Below are 14,857 nucleotides of genomic sequence, written 5' to 3' on the forward strand. Positions count from 1 at the left end.
AAAACACACGAACATGTTGGATTATTTTGATAATATTTTTTCAACAAATATCCACTCAAGCAATTGTACCACATTTATTCTGATTGTTTCAATCCATATAGTGATCTTTGTAACTTTATTGTATAAAATTCCCGAGAATTTGATTTATATGTTTTAGGTACTTTAATCCTTTTGGAATTCTCATATAAATATCATTATCAAGAGATTCATATAAATATGTGAAGGGAAAACCATAGAAGGTTTCCGCAATGAAATGCGCGGATTGGTCCCAATTTTCGTTTTTCACAGAATTTCTAAGAACTACAAAATTAAAAGAGAAGGATTATGCATTAAAAATAATCTAGGCATGCTTTTCTAATTAGAAAGTGAGAAGAAAAATACCTTTGAAGAACGAATTTCTTCGAGAACTCCCTCGATCAAGATCACAATCTGGAAACCCAATTAGGACCCCACCAAACCAGAACCTCCTATATTCTCCTTAGGGTTTGAGAATTGACAGGAGGTGTGGGCTCTGCCTTTAGGTTTAGAAGAGGGAAGGAGAAAGAGGGGAGAAGAGGAATTTTTTTTTTCTCAGTGAGTTTTTTCCAGAGATAACTATTCTCTCAGTATTTCATGGAGGAAGATGAATGATAGTCATTCATCTTCCACACATCACGTAATGGATGAGAGATCAGGGAGAGGGAGTTGTAACTCCTCCTTTTAATTAAAATTAATTTAAATAAATTAAATTGATAATATATATATATATACACTTTATTATATATATGTATATACATTATATGTGATATCAAATATAACATATAGCCTATAAATTTATATCGCATCAAATATAACATAATCTATAGTTTTAATTTCTCTCAATAATACACGTCATTTAATATAAATCGCATTTGTATTAAATTCAACTATATGAATCTCATTCAAAGAAATAATATTTGAATCATATCCAAATATTTAATTCCTCTCAACTTATTATGGTATCAATATAAATCATATTCATATTAAATTTAATTACATGAATCTCATTCATATAATTAGTATTTGAATCATATTCAAATTCCTCTCATATTACCTTATATTATAATGTATCAAATATATTATATTAATTATGTCACATATATAATTAATTTAATTAATTATATCATATATAACTAATTTTCTCAATTAATTTGAACCCTTCAAATTAATCCAAAAATAATTCTCAATTAAATCTCTGCTGAGTTACAAAAGGAACCTTATGGACCTGTAGATTGAAGCTTCAACGGTACTTGGATAATTAATTAAACTCTTTAATTAAATTACCTAACATCCATTAACTGTCGGTCATTCCATTAAAGACCGACAATTGCACTCTTCGCACTACAGATAAATTTATGTGTGCATTAGATATAACCAATCAACAATGCGATGACCCTTCACAAATTGCTCGTAAGTATAGTTGGGCCAAAATTACCATTTTGCCCCTATAGTTACATCTAACTCCTTAAGTACCATTGATTCCTTTAATGAACAATAAGTCATAGTCCAACTATGACCAAGTCCAACTATGACCAAGTCCCTCTTGGGCCAAGAGAGGGTATGGTTACTATGTTCAAGCCCCAAAATCAGCCCTTAAGGAAGCAATTTATCTACTTGTTCTGACATCAGGGAAGGAGTGAATTCCGTCTTGTGTAGCTATGTTCCCAACTCCCCAATCAGACGAATTCTCAAAATGGTAGGCTTATTGAGTTGACAATCTGGCCACTCTCACCCATACAAATCAAGGGACTTCCTTCATGAGCAGGAGTTCACAACTCACTCAGGATTCGGCTCATGTCACATGTGGTCATCCTAGTGAAATGTAAGTCTCTATTATTATCGGCGTTATATAATGAGACTAATCACTTCATGGTCCGATCTTATACAAACTTTTTTTATAGGATACCCCACTCACATGTCTCCACATGATGATCAGATTATTTGTAGCACTTTACAACATTTGTAGCACCTACAAAGCGAGTCGTATCCATAGTGTCACAAGGATAAGGTACCTAGCCTTATCCATCTACTACAGACCGTTTAGGCTAGTATTTAAACAAGATCCACCTGTATGTCTCTACATACTTATTTAAATTATATAAAATAGCCTAGGATTTTTAGTTTATTGGATTGAGTGTATGCTTATAAAATAACAATTATCTTATTAATTACAACTTGTTTATAAAATGTTTACAAACTACAAAAATACAAGAGATTTAGAACACCAATCCCAACAATCTTCCACTTGTTCTAAAGCTTAGGGAGCCTAATGTACAATAAAAATAAAATACAAAAACTATAATAAACTAAGGCATACACTATACCCAAGTTACATCTCCCATTTGCCCTAGACAATATGACGCATATCTCATAGACTCAGATTTTCTAGATGACCATTGAACACTTTAGCTGTGAGAGTCTTTGTAAACGGATCAATAACGTTGTGCTCCAAAGCAATCTTCATGACAGTCACGTCACCTCGATGCACAATCTCCTGAATCAAATGATATTTTTGCTCTATTTGCTTGCCTTTCCGATGACTCCTAGGTTCCTTAGAATTTGCCACAGCACCATTGTTATCACAATAAAGTGTGATGGAAAAAGACATATTTGGAACAACTTCCAAATTAGTAAGAAACTTCTTAAGCCATACAACCTCTTTAGAAGCTTCACAAGCAGCTACGTATTCGACTATAATAGTAGAGTCTGCGATGCATCCTTACTTGATGCTTCGCCATATTATAGCTCATCCATTCAGAGTAAACACTATCCCTGATGTGGATTTCCGAGAATCTCGATCAGTCTGAAAGTCATAGTCTGTGTATCCTATAAGGATTAAATCCTTATCTCCATACACAAGCATATAGTCTCTCGTTCTCCGAAGATACTTGAGGATCGTTTTGATCGTCGTACAGTGATCTAATCCTGGATTGGACTGATATCGACTAACAATCCCTACTGCATAACAAATGTCAGGTCTAGTACATAACATTGCATACATAAGGCTGCCAACAGTCGATGTAGAAAATTCGTCTCATTTCCTCAACCTCTTGAGGAGTCTTAGGACACTTCCATGCCTGAAAGGTAATAAACCATTCTTGGAATTGTGCATCAAATACCTGACAAGCATCTTGTCAATATACGATGCGTGAGACAAGGCCAACCTTTTGTTCTTACGATCCCTTATAATCTAGATCCCTAAAAAAAAACTATGTCTCTCCCAAATTTTTCATTTGTAATTAGGCGGCTAGCCATTTCTTTACATCAGTCAGAAAACCTACATCATTCCCAATAAATAGGATATCATCTACATACAACACGAGGAAAGCTACTGAGCTGTTGATGATTTTCTTGTAAACACAAGACTCATCAACATTCTGATCAAAGCCATAAGATTTGATTGCATCATCAAATCTTATATTTCAAGATCGAAATGCTTGTTTTAGTCCATAAATGGACCAATTATGTTTGCAAACCTTTTACTCTTAATCTTGTTTAATGAATCCTTCTGGTTGTCATGTAGATGGCTTCTTCAAGATTACCATTCAGAAAACCAATCTTGACGTCCAGTTGTCACATTTCATAATCATAATATGTGGCTATGAATCCTGATAGATTTTAGCATGACAAGTGATGAAGTTTCTTCATAGTCCATTCCCTCGACTTGGGTATAACCCTTTGTCACAAATCTAGGTTTAAAGGTCTATATCTTTGTATCTATACCTCTTTTCCTCTTGTAGATCTATTAGATCTATTTACAACCTATATATTTTACCCCATTAGGCAAGCTCTTAGACAGAATTAAAGTACATGGACTCAATTTCTTGATTCATGGCTTTAATTCATTCATCCTTGTCAACATCTTCCACTACTTGTTTATAAGACTATGAATCCTCTACTCCATCCCCAGTTATGAAGTTTTGGGCTTCTATTAAACCTATGTAGCGTACAGGTGGGTTCATAACCCTCCCACTACGTCGAGACAATCTCAACTCTTGAGATGGATGACTAGATGAACTGACATCAATAACTCTTGTTGATATATCAACCTTTTCAACAACTCTTACTGAAGTCTCAAGTAGATTCATTAGAAATTTCACTTAAAACAATATTGCTTTGTGGCTTATGATCCCTCATGTGGTCTTCTTCCAAGAAGGTAAAATTTCTCGATACAAACACTTTATTCTCACTTGAATCATAGAAGTATCTACCTCTCGTTTCCTTGGGGTAGCCTACAAATAGGCACAATTTTGAACGGGGTTCCAACTTTTTGGAGTTTGCCATTAGTACATGGGCTAGACATCCCCAAGTTCTAAAGTAGCATAAACTACCTTTATGACCTCTCTATAACTCAAAAGGTGTTTCAAAACCACTCTTTGAGGGAACGTTGTTCAAAATATAAACTACAGTCTCTACAGTATATCCTCAAAACGAGTCAGAAAGATGAGCATAGTTCATCATAGACCGAACCATATCTAAAAAAGTTCTATTTCTCCTTTCTGATACACCATTCTGTTGAGGTGTACCAAGATCTGAAAGTTGGGACGTAATTCCATGTTCTATCATATAGTTTTGGATTCTTAAGTCTACATACTTTCTACCACAATCAGATCCTAGTGTTTTTATCATTTTATCTAACAAGTTTTCAACTTCAGTCTTGTACTCCTTGAACTTTTCAAGAGCTTCAGACTTATGTTGCATTAGGTATAGATACCCATATTTTGAATAATAATCTATGAAATAGATGAAATATTCATACTCTCCTCGTGCTCTTACATTCATCGAACCACAGAGGTCTGAATGTATAAGCTCTAAGGTTTCTTTGGCTCGTAACCTTTTCCAGTAAAAGGTGGTTTGGTCACTTTGCCTTCAAAGCATGACTCACATACTGGTAAAGAGTTTTCTTCCAAACCATTTAAAAATCCACTTTTCACCAACCTCTCAATCCTATTGAGATTGATGTAGCCTGACCTTAGATGCCAAAGATGGACATTTTATTTAGGAGAAATTCTCGGTCTGCTATTTTAAACATTTCATTATTGAGCACGGTTTTTATGACTAATAATCTTAGTACATATAAGTTACTTTCCATTGAACCAAAACCTAACTCCTTTCCATTCTTAAAAATAATCATTTTATTCTCAGAGAAGGATGTGGAATATTTTTGTTCAATTAGACAAGAAACATAAATTATGTTCTTCTTGATATAAGGAATTACATATGCGTCATTTAATAACATATATCGTTTCTTGTCCAAAAATAACTTAAGTCTGCCTGCAGCAACTGCTGAAATGGCCTCACTAGTACTGACTCTAAGAGTCATCTCTCCAGCTTTCAACTGTTTCCAAGAATTAAATCCTTAATGAGAAGAACACACATGATTAGTAGCTCATGAATCAACTATCCAGGCAGAATCATCATTCTCTACTATGCACGTCTCCAAGAAAAATAAATCAAATTTATTTTCTTCGGAGTTCTTCCTTTTCTGGAGAGTAGTGGGATCAGCTCCACAACCCAAGTCATAAATGAAGGAAATTAGACATGAAGATTTTCATGAGTAACAGAATGATCGTTCCAAATTTCATTCATATATGAACATTAACAATAACAATCAAGAAACGGAAACCTACAGGCTATGCACAAAACGAAATTACAACATGCTTTACATAAGATCAAGGGATAGAAATATGCATACCTTTGAAGACTCATCTTCAACACCCTTGATCACGAATGCTCGAACAATCAACAAGACTACAAACTCGAACGCTCGAACACTACGACAGCAACACAGTACGATCACAGCGACCACGAACTCAGCGATCTCCAAGATCACGAACACAGCGAATGACCTCCAAAAACCTCAACTATGTCGAGTTGAGTACGAAACCACTACAATGGCTACCTTGGTATTCTCAGCGTGAGAATCCAGAAGTGTGAGCTCTGTGGAACTTAGTTAGAGGATGAGACCGGAGGAACAATCTTGTAAACGATTGAGCAAGTGGGATATGACAAGGTCTATCGTATAGACGATGCCCAATTGTTTAGAAGAAGCGCCGCAATCGTTTAGCTAATCAGCGAACTATCGTATAGATTCAATCCACGATCGTATAGTCTCTATTCAGCTATCATTTAATGAATCCTATTCACTTGACAACCACTGCGAGTCTTTCCGATAATAAAAAAATCTCACCACTACTAAATTTAGGAAAACATTTTTTCTTTTATCTCATGGTTACCATGAAACCACCAATAACCTCCCACTCAATTGGTTTCTAGAGAAAAATATATAATTATCCAATAATTAATATTATTATAAATATATATGATAACCAACTTACCATATTATATTTATAACCTATAATTTTAATATTTCATCTCATGAAATATATAAACCATAGCTTTTTTTCTATTTCATGGTACTTAACGAAAATCTCATTTGCATTAATCTTCCACTTGATGTATCTCACCAATCATATCATATATAATCAAATTACCTCTTGTCAATTTGAACATTTCAAATCAACACCAAGAACTGATTCTCAACTTGAATCCATTAAGCTACCAATGGGACCTTATGGACCTGTAGCTCGAAGCTCTAATTGGTACATGAATAACTGACTAAACTCTTTAGTCACGGGATCTACCATTCGTTAATTGTCAGGCACTCCACTAAATACCGACATCTAAACTCTCCTTACTAAAGATATATTACGTGTCCATATCAACTAATCAACAATGCGATAACCCTTCACAGATCGCTTGTAAGTACAGTTGGGTTAATAATCATTATGCCCCTGTAGTTACATCTAACTCCTTAAGTACCATTGATTCCTCTAATGAACATAAGGCATAGTCCTACTATGACTGAGTCCTCTCTTCTAAGGAGAACCTGTGGCCACTATGTTTAAGCCCCAGAATCAGCCCTTAAGGGAGCAATCTATCTACTTACCCCTGCTTCAGGGAATGAGTGAATTTCATCTTGTGTAACTGAGTTCTCAGCTCCTAAATCAGACAAGTCCCCAAAAAGGTAGGCATGTTGAGTTGGTAATCTAGCCACTCTCACCCATACTAATCAAAAGACCGCCCTCAAAGGCAAGAGTTTCCAAAACACTCAGGATTGAGGTCATGTCATTTATGGTCGTTTAGGTGAGATGTAAGTCTCCAGTATCAACGACGTTATATACAGAGACTAGTCATCTCGTGGTCCGATCTTATGCAAACTCTTTGTATAGGACACCCCCGTTCGCATGTCTCCACATGAATGGTCAGGATCTACCATCTGTAGTAGTTCACAATACTTGCAAGCCTCTACAAAGTGGGTCGTATCTGTAGTCTCACCAGGATCAGGTATCCCACCTTAATCCTTATACTACAGACCTATTTAGGTTATCACTTAAGGCATGATCCACTTGTATATCTCATATACATGCTTAAGTTTATATAAGATAACCATGAAGCTTTGTTTATTGGATATGAATAAATGCCAAATAAAATAACTCTTATTTTATTCATAACAATGTGTATATTTACAAACTACGAGACTCCGGGAGAATTAGGACACCAATCCCAACAATAAACTCCAAGTTTTATCTCAGAGGACAATCTTCGTCGATGAACTTCACCAGAGTTGGCAATGATTACTTTCTTTATTAATCCCTTAACATTCAATATGGACTGGAGATTATCTTGGGAACTGACACTACTGGTTTCATTGTCATCAATCTCGTTTTGCTTGAATTGTGAGAACTTTTGTTGTGGTGGGCAATTGGAACATATACTTCATATCCAAAACTTTTCAGATGAGAAATATTTCGCTCTTGGTCATAAACTAATTGTAATGGCAAGTGCTTATGATAAGTTACTAACCTAATGCATACAAGTGACATTGCATGCAAAAACAACATGTCCTTATGCAGATGTAGGAAGCTTTGCTCTCATAAATAATGGTCTAATGATTAATTGCAAACGTTTTATAAATGATTATGTTAAACCATTTTGTGTATGAACATGAGTTACAACATTTTGAAAACTTATTCTAATTGACATACAACAATGATCAAAAGCTTGAAATGTAATTCACCAGCATTATCAAGACAAATGATTTTAATTGTATAATCAGAAAATTATGCTCTTAACTTAATTATTTGAGCAAGTAGTCTTGTATTAGCAAGATTTCGACTTGATAATAGGCACTCGTGTGATCATCTACTGGATGCGTCTATTAATACCATAAAATATATAAATGGTCCACTTGGTAGGTTAATAGGCCCACATATATCTCCATGAATCTGTTTTAGAAAAATACAGGCGATTCAGTTCTCACTTTGGTTGGTGGGTCTAATTATTAATTTAACTTAAGCGCAAACATCACATGATAATTCATTATATTGAAGAATCTGGCTCTTTGATTGATGTCCATTTGAATTATCAATAATTCTTCTTATCATTATAAACTTCAGATGCCAAATAGCAAATATAGATGGATTCATGAATTTCAAGTTCATTGTTGCATATGTTTCAATTACTCATATATGAGTATAAATCCAGAAGATAAAACAGACAACTTTTCATGTTTTTCATTTGAAATAGTAGAGATACTATAGAGATATTCTACATTATTTTTACAATTAGTCTCTATATGATAACCATTGCAACGTATATATTTAAAACTTAAAATATTTCTCTTTGATTGACTAGCGAATAATGCATTATCGATTGTAAATTTTGTTTCTCTAGTTAAAATAATATTTTCTTTTCCAAATTCTTCAATCAGGTTTGCAGAACCTGATATTGTATTTACTTTTGCTTCCAACATTGTCAATTCAAAAAGTATTTTTTTACTTGTAAATATTGTTTATATAGTTGCACTGTCTGCTAGACATAGATCTTATTTGCTCATTTTTTAAATGTCTAAGATATGAAAATGATCTAGGTTTATTCATTAAAAGAAAATAATTACCATAAGAAAAATAACATTTGGAATATACTTACTAAGAGAGAGAAAAACATGAAGATGGATAAAAAAAAATTAAGTCTAAATATTTTCAAAATTAAAAGAAACACTTGATGTTCCATCAACTATATCTCTTCAGCAAATTCAAAGAAGTCCACCACATCCAAATTTGTCATATGAGATAGATCAAGTATATCATCATCTTGTATGCAAAATTTGCTTCCACACTTTTCCCTTTTTCCTTAAAGGAAGCTTAATACAGATCAATTAAGTGTTTCAATGTACAACAAATACGTGACCAATGCCCAATCATACCACGTTAGAAGCATTTTTGTTCTTCACCATTTGAATTCTTATCTTGTGGAACTTTTCCTTTATGATCATTATTTCGCGTGGTTCTCTTGAAATTTGAATGATTATAACGTCCCCACATAAAGAAAAATTATTTTTCCTCTACAACGATCACGAATTCAACCACGACCACGACCTCGACCATGATTATTATTAAAATTCACAACATTCACTTGGTTGAAATTCATGATTTTTCATCAATAACTCGTTATTTCGTTCGATCAAAAGAAGACATAAAATTATTTCAAAATACTGTTTAAAATCATTCTTTCGATATTGTTGCGGTAGGAATATATTCAAAACATGAAATGTAGAAAATATTTTCTCTAATATATCAACATTAGTAATTTTTTCTTCGCATAATAATAATTTCGAACTAATTTTAAATAATGCGATAATGTAATCACTTACTGATTTAAAATCTTGTAGCCTCAAATGCATCCACTCATAACAAGCTAAGAATAACTGTTTTTTTTATGATTATCCATCTCTTCAAATTTTTCTACAAGATACGAGGATCTTTTATTGTAAGATAAACCATTTTCAATCTCTCGTAGAGATGATGGCGATGGAAAATCATAATTTTTGTTTTATCCTAATTGGATATCGTATTTTTTTCTTTAACTGTTTCCCCAAGGTTCATAGTATCGAGATAGATTTCAGCATTAAGCACCCATGACAAATAATTATTTTATTAATGTCAAGGACTTCGAATTCTAATTTTGTAAGATTTGTCATGGTAACACTATCACAAAATTGTATTTATATTAGAAATTTAATATGTACTAAATATGTAAAATAACATTTAATTTATTAATTATAATAACAAATAGGAGAAAATGGCATACCTTGAAGACCAACCTTCAACAAGGAAATCGTTAGAGTGTCATGTTGATAACATGTTATAAAATTGAGGAGCACAACAACACATGATGAAAACATGGATATGGAGAAGATATAATATAATAATAATATATAAAATAAATAAATAACAAAAGTAAATAAAATAACAAAAGATGAATTTCTCCTCTTTCTCCAATCCTTTTTAGTTTATCACCGATTCACCAATATATGTGTATTCTCTCAAGCTCCACTAAATCCTTCTATAAAAATGGCAAATAGGACATCTTATTATAGACATCAATAATGTATAGATATGAGACACATGGATAGAGTGACACATGACTTATCTAATTATACCCAATTTAACATTTATAATAGTATATTTTTTTCTCAAGTTAGTTTAAGTTTATGTCTATTTGATCACCAAACTTTAAAAAATGTTAAATATGTATAAACTTTAGACTTTTAATTTTGTGTATAACAAATCATAACATATTCATTATTCATTATTTCAAAAAGATATGAATTGATCTTTTGTATTTTAGTAGATTCATGAATTTTTAAATATATTAAACTGGTAAAAAACTAATTAAATAAAAAATAAAAAAATTAAATATCTATTAAATAGAAAATTGAACATTTGACCCATTAGATATGTGACGCCCCAAAGTTTGAAAAAAAAAATAGAGGGAAGAAAAAGAAAATCGTTGGTTAATTTGGGAAAAGGGAGAGGGAATTAGGGTTATAAAAGTTGGGGACATCGGGCTGCGTGCAAAGAAAAAAAAGAGGATTTCTTTTTTCTTTTTTCTTCTTCTTCAGTCACACGCCCATTGTCTCTTGAGATGCTGAGGCCTAAGCTAATCTTCACCATGGAATTTGTGATTGGTTTCAGGAATGTGTGGCAGTGAAGGAAGTTGTTGAGCGGAGCAAGGGTTCGTTTTGGGTCAGTTCGTATCCTGAGGTAAGTGGTTTACTGTCGGTTGCCCTAAGATCTTGTTAAGCCTGCTGGAAATTTTTATGTCATTTATGAGTAAATTGTGATGGAATCTGATATGGGTAATTGTATTTGACGTATGAGAGTACTGTGTAAAGTTGGATGTAAGAGTAGACTGAACACTGTGATAAGGTTTGATGCATGAGTAGGTTGGTGATAAGGTGCTAATGTTCATGTATGAACAGACTGTGATAAGGTTTAATGTATGAGTAAACTGTAATAAAGTTGATGTATGGGTAGCAGTGTTAAAGTTTGATGCTAACATGGCCTTGATTGCATGTTTATATCTGAGATTGTACTGACTGTTTGTATGCTTATGTTCATATGAGATTTTAGTGGCTGTTAGTGTTACCATTGAGCTATGCACATCGCATGAGTGAGCCTTCGGGCCCACACCCTACGGTGTCCTTTTTGGGATCACCACTTGTGTTTATACCTATGACCTTTGTGTCACTACTTATGAAAGCGTACCTTCGGGTTCGCCCCTTATGCCTATGCCTATGTCTATGATGCCCTTGTGTATTTTAGTCCAATGGATAAACTAATAGATCACTGAGTGGGTCCAATAGTGGACTGCTTACTGAGTATATTTCACCCTTTTCTTTCCCTATTTTTTTGAGGTAAAGGTAATAACGCATGACAAGAGAGATCCATGATCTGGCCATTAGGACGATTTGCTACTTCCGCACCTAGTATCATGTTTTTTAAATCTGGTTTAGGAGTTGAGTGTCTTAACACTTTCATGCAAAATACATCAATTTTATTATTTGACTATTTAATTTCCTTCATTTTAAAGTAGGGTTTAGGGGTACCCCAAACGGTAGATTTTTATTTTATTTCATTTTATTTATTTATTGTCTTAGTTTATTTATTATCATTTAATTATGTTTTTCTTATCATTGCTCATTTGAGTATTATTAAATAAAATTCGACTTTTATTTGATAGTTTAAAAGAAAATGTACGATTAAATCTATGCATACATAAAGTAGCGTCATTCTAGAAAACGAGGATCATTACAAGATACCCCTTTTAAAGTCTATGAATACTATGACCTATTAAATATAAATTTTAAATTTTAAAGTTCAAAAGATCTATTAGATTTTTTTTTAACTCAAATTAAATAATACATACTTTGAAGACTAACCTTGCAATTTAAGATTATACTTTTAATTTCAAACTATTAACAACCATGCAAAATATTAAATAGGAAATTGATTTCAATAAAGACAACACCATCCATTTAGAAATTCCATAGTCGAAATAACAAAAGAACATTGCAACAAAAAGATAATTGAAAAAAGTGTAATAAATGGCATATATAAGCTATATTGACGAAAATGAGTATAGCTCAATTGAGCTAATTCATGAGAACGCCTCATATTTAAATATTAAAAGAAATTGTTCCCAAAACACATTGACAACATTTCAAAAGATACACAAGAAGTTTTGTGGTCCAAATCCCTCTATCCATTGGACTTTTCCTTCCAAATTACATCACATAAAGAAAAAAAGATTTCAAATTTAGACTTAAAAGATATTCAGAGTAAACAATCTCTCTCCCACCAATAACTAAGAGATTAACAAACAACAGAATCTTAACAATCAAATAACAAACTCAAGTATACTCTATTATTACTATCCATACAAGAAAGGTAATTAAAAGTAATAAGGTCTGACCACTTAAAACCATATCCAAGGATATTGGGCAAGATTTAGGCCAAACAATGTATGAACTAAATACATACAAATGCGCCATACAAGCTTCTCCGAGTTAGAATCACTTCGGAAGATTATTCTTTGGAAGAAAACTATATCAGACAAACTAGCAAGCTAGTCTTACGCTATTATGTACATTTTTGAAGCATATAAGATCGAACGTGGTAAGGGCTGTAGGGTTAAACTATACACAATCTAAAAACTAGTAAGAAAGAAAGCAAACCTGCAAAAAATCATGGGCTCATTTCGCAACTCCAGGAACGAGAGAAAAGCCCCATCATTCCTGCCTCCACAGGCTGAGCAACGTCCCTCTCTCGATTATGCAACACTCTTACAAATTCCTCTGCACTCAGTTCGCCATCTAAATTTGTATCGAACAGATGAAAAATTATGTCCACGACCTCGTCTGAGATATTGATGCCACACACCTGATATTATACAAAATCCACCCCCAAGTCAAAATCGATAGTTTGTTCTTCAGTCTTCAGAAAGTATAAGGTCAGTTGGACTTTGTTTGGTAAGAAGGTTGATTATAAACATGGTACCTGGGATGCAGCCCGTTGAAAATCGTTCTTCGTCAGAAGGCCGTTTACCTTTCCATAACTAAATAATGCTAGAGAAAATGGTTGTAATTTTCTACGTAGAGTGTCAAAATCCTTGAACTCCTCCCATGAAATACAAATGTCCCTGAAACGTTGTTTATCGTCCATTCTACTAACTCGATCGAGCAACTCACTTAAACGAGACGAGTCAGCTGAGGCAACCATGGACAATGCAAAGTCTTTTGCAGATATGGTTCCTCTTAATTTATAGTCATAATGTGCAAACTCCAATTTCAGCATCTACGACACAAATGAATATTTTGGAGTTCAGAATTCAGACGGAAGGTAAATGAGCATTTTCCAAACTGTCACCTGATCAAGGAATTTTGAAATGTCGCAACAGATATTTGCTTTTAGCAACAAGTTTCAACGGTTGGCTTGGTTAGTAGCATATGGTTACCTCAATCTGCAGATCTTTCATAAATTGGACAAATTTTTCAAGTTGGAGGCCTGCGTTTCCATCTTTACCAAAGAAGTACTCTACAAGGCCTCCATTTTCCACACAGCCGTCAAAGATTAATCTGCTACGATGTCCATTTCTATGTTGAGCACCTTGTCGGTTATGGGACCGCATCAAAGCCATCACTTTCTTGAATTCTTCCTTATCAATCTCTCTGTAAAATGCAAAACTGTTACTCAAGGCACAATTGTCAATGAAATACATATATATACTTAAGGAGGTTACCGGTAGTTTAAACTGTTCTAGGAATTCAGCATTCAGCTAAAAGATGCTTAAACAAACAAAATATATTCAAAATGATTATCGTGTAAAGTTCAAATGCCTAATATAGTGAGAATAAAATTATCAAGAATGTTACCACTAAATGGCTCCGATCACTGAAGATCCTTGAGAGAATGCTAAGATAATAGATCCACATGTAAATCTCAACAGCCTCAATTATCGAGAATACATTCTACCTTTCCAACAGCTCATGTGACTTAAATGTGTTAGGATTGTGTACAGCCCAAAATAACGGCACAACATTGACAAAACTCCATGAATCGTGATGCACATACGGAAGCTTCACTTAAAGTTAGTTTTGGGCTTCACCCCATTATTGAATAGGTTTTTCCACTAACGACACACACAAACACACATATATACTTTAAGTAAGTTTTTTTGGGTGGGTTGATTCAGCAACTGAAGAGAGTTTTTCTTTATGTTACGTGTTACCGTTGCAGCAAAAAGAAATACTCCAAAGAATTAATTCCAGCGACAGTGAGCAATTTATGAAAAATACAATGAGTATTTTTCTGGGGACTGGGTGTTTCTCTTTGTTTTTTATCCCAAAATAATGGGTTGTAACATTGTACCGGGAATCAAATAGTTTGTGTTGGGATATTTGAGAGAGATATGTAGCACGAGGATAAGGGCTTTT

At 33.6% G+C, this 14,857-nt stretch overlaps 1 protein-coding gene across 1 annotated transcript; it reads right to left on the minus strand.

The window, feature by feature from the left end:
* Positions 1-12,755: 12,755 nt before the first annotated feature.
* On the minus strand, positions 12,756-14,857 carry LOC150030119 (calcium uptake protein, mitochondrial-like). The gene is made up of 3 exons (XM_090310044.1): positions 13,879-14,857; positions 13,422-13,718; positions 12,756-13,304 (listed from the first exon to the last, which is right to left on the minus strand). The coding sequence occupies exons 1-3, from the start codon at positions 14,140-14,142 to the stop codon at positions 13,110-13,112; spliced, it is 756 nt and encodes a 251-aa protein (XP_090166170.1). The 5' UTR covers positions 14,143-14,857; the 3' UTR covers positions 12,756-13,109.

This window comes from Benincasa hispida, unplaced genomic scaffold (assembly GCF_027475165.1).
Source record: "Benincasa hispida cultivar pf3 unplaced genomic scaffold, pf3_genome.v1.1 HicScf551, whole genome shotgun sequence".
Classification (NCBI taxonomy): domain Eukaryota; kingdom Viridiplantae; phylum Streptophyta; class Magnoliopsida; order Cucurbitales; family Cucurbitaceae; genus Benincasa; species Benincasa hispida.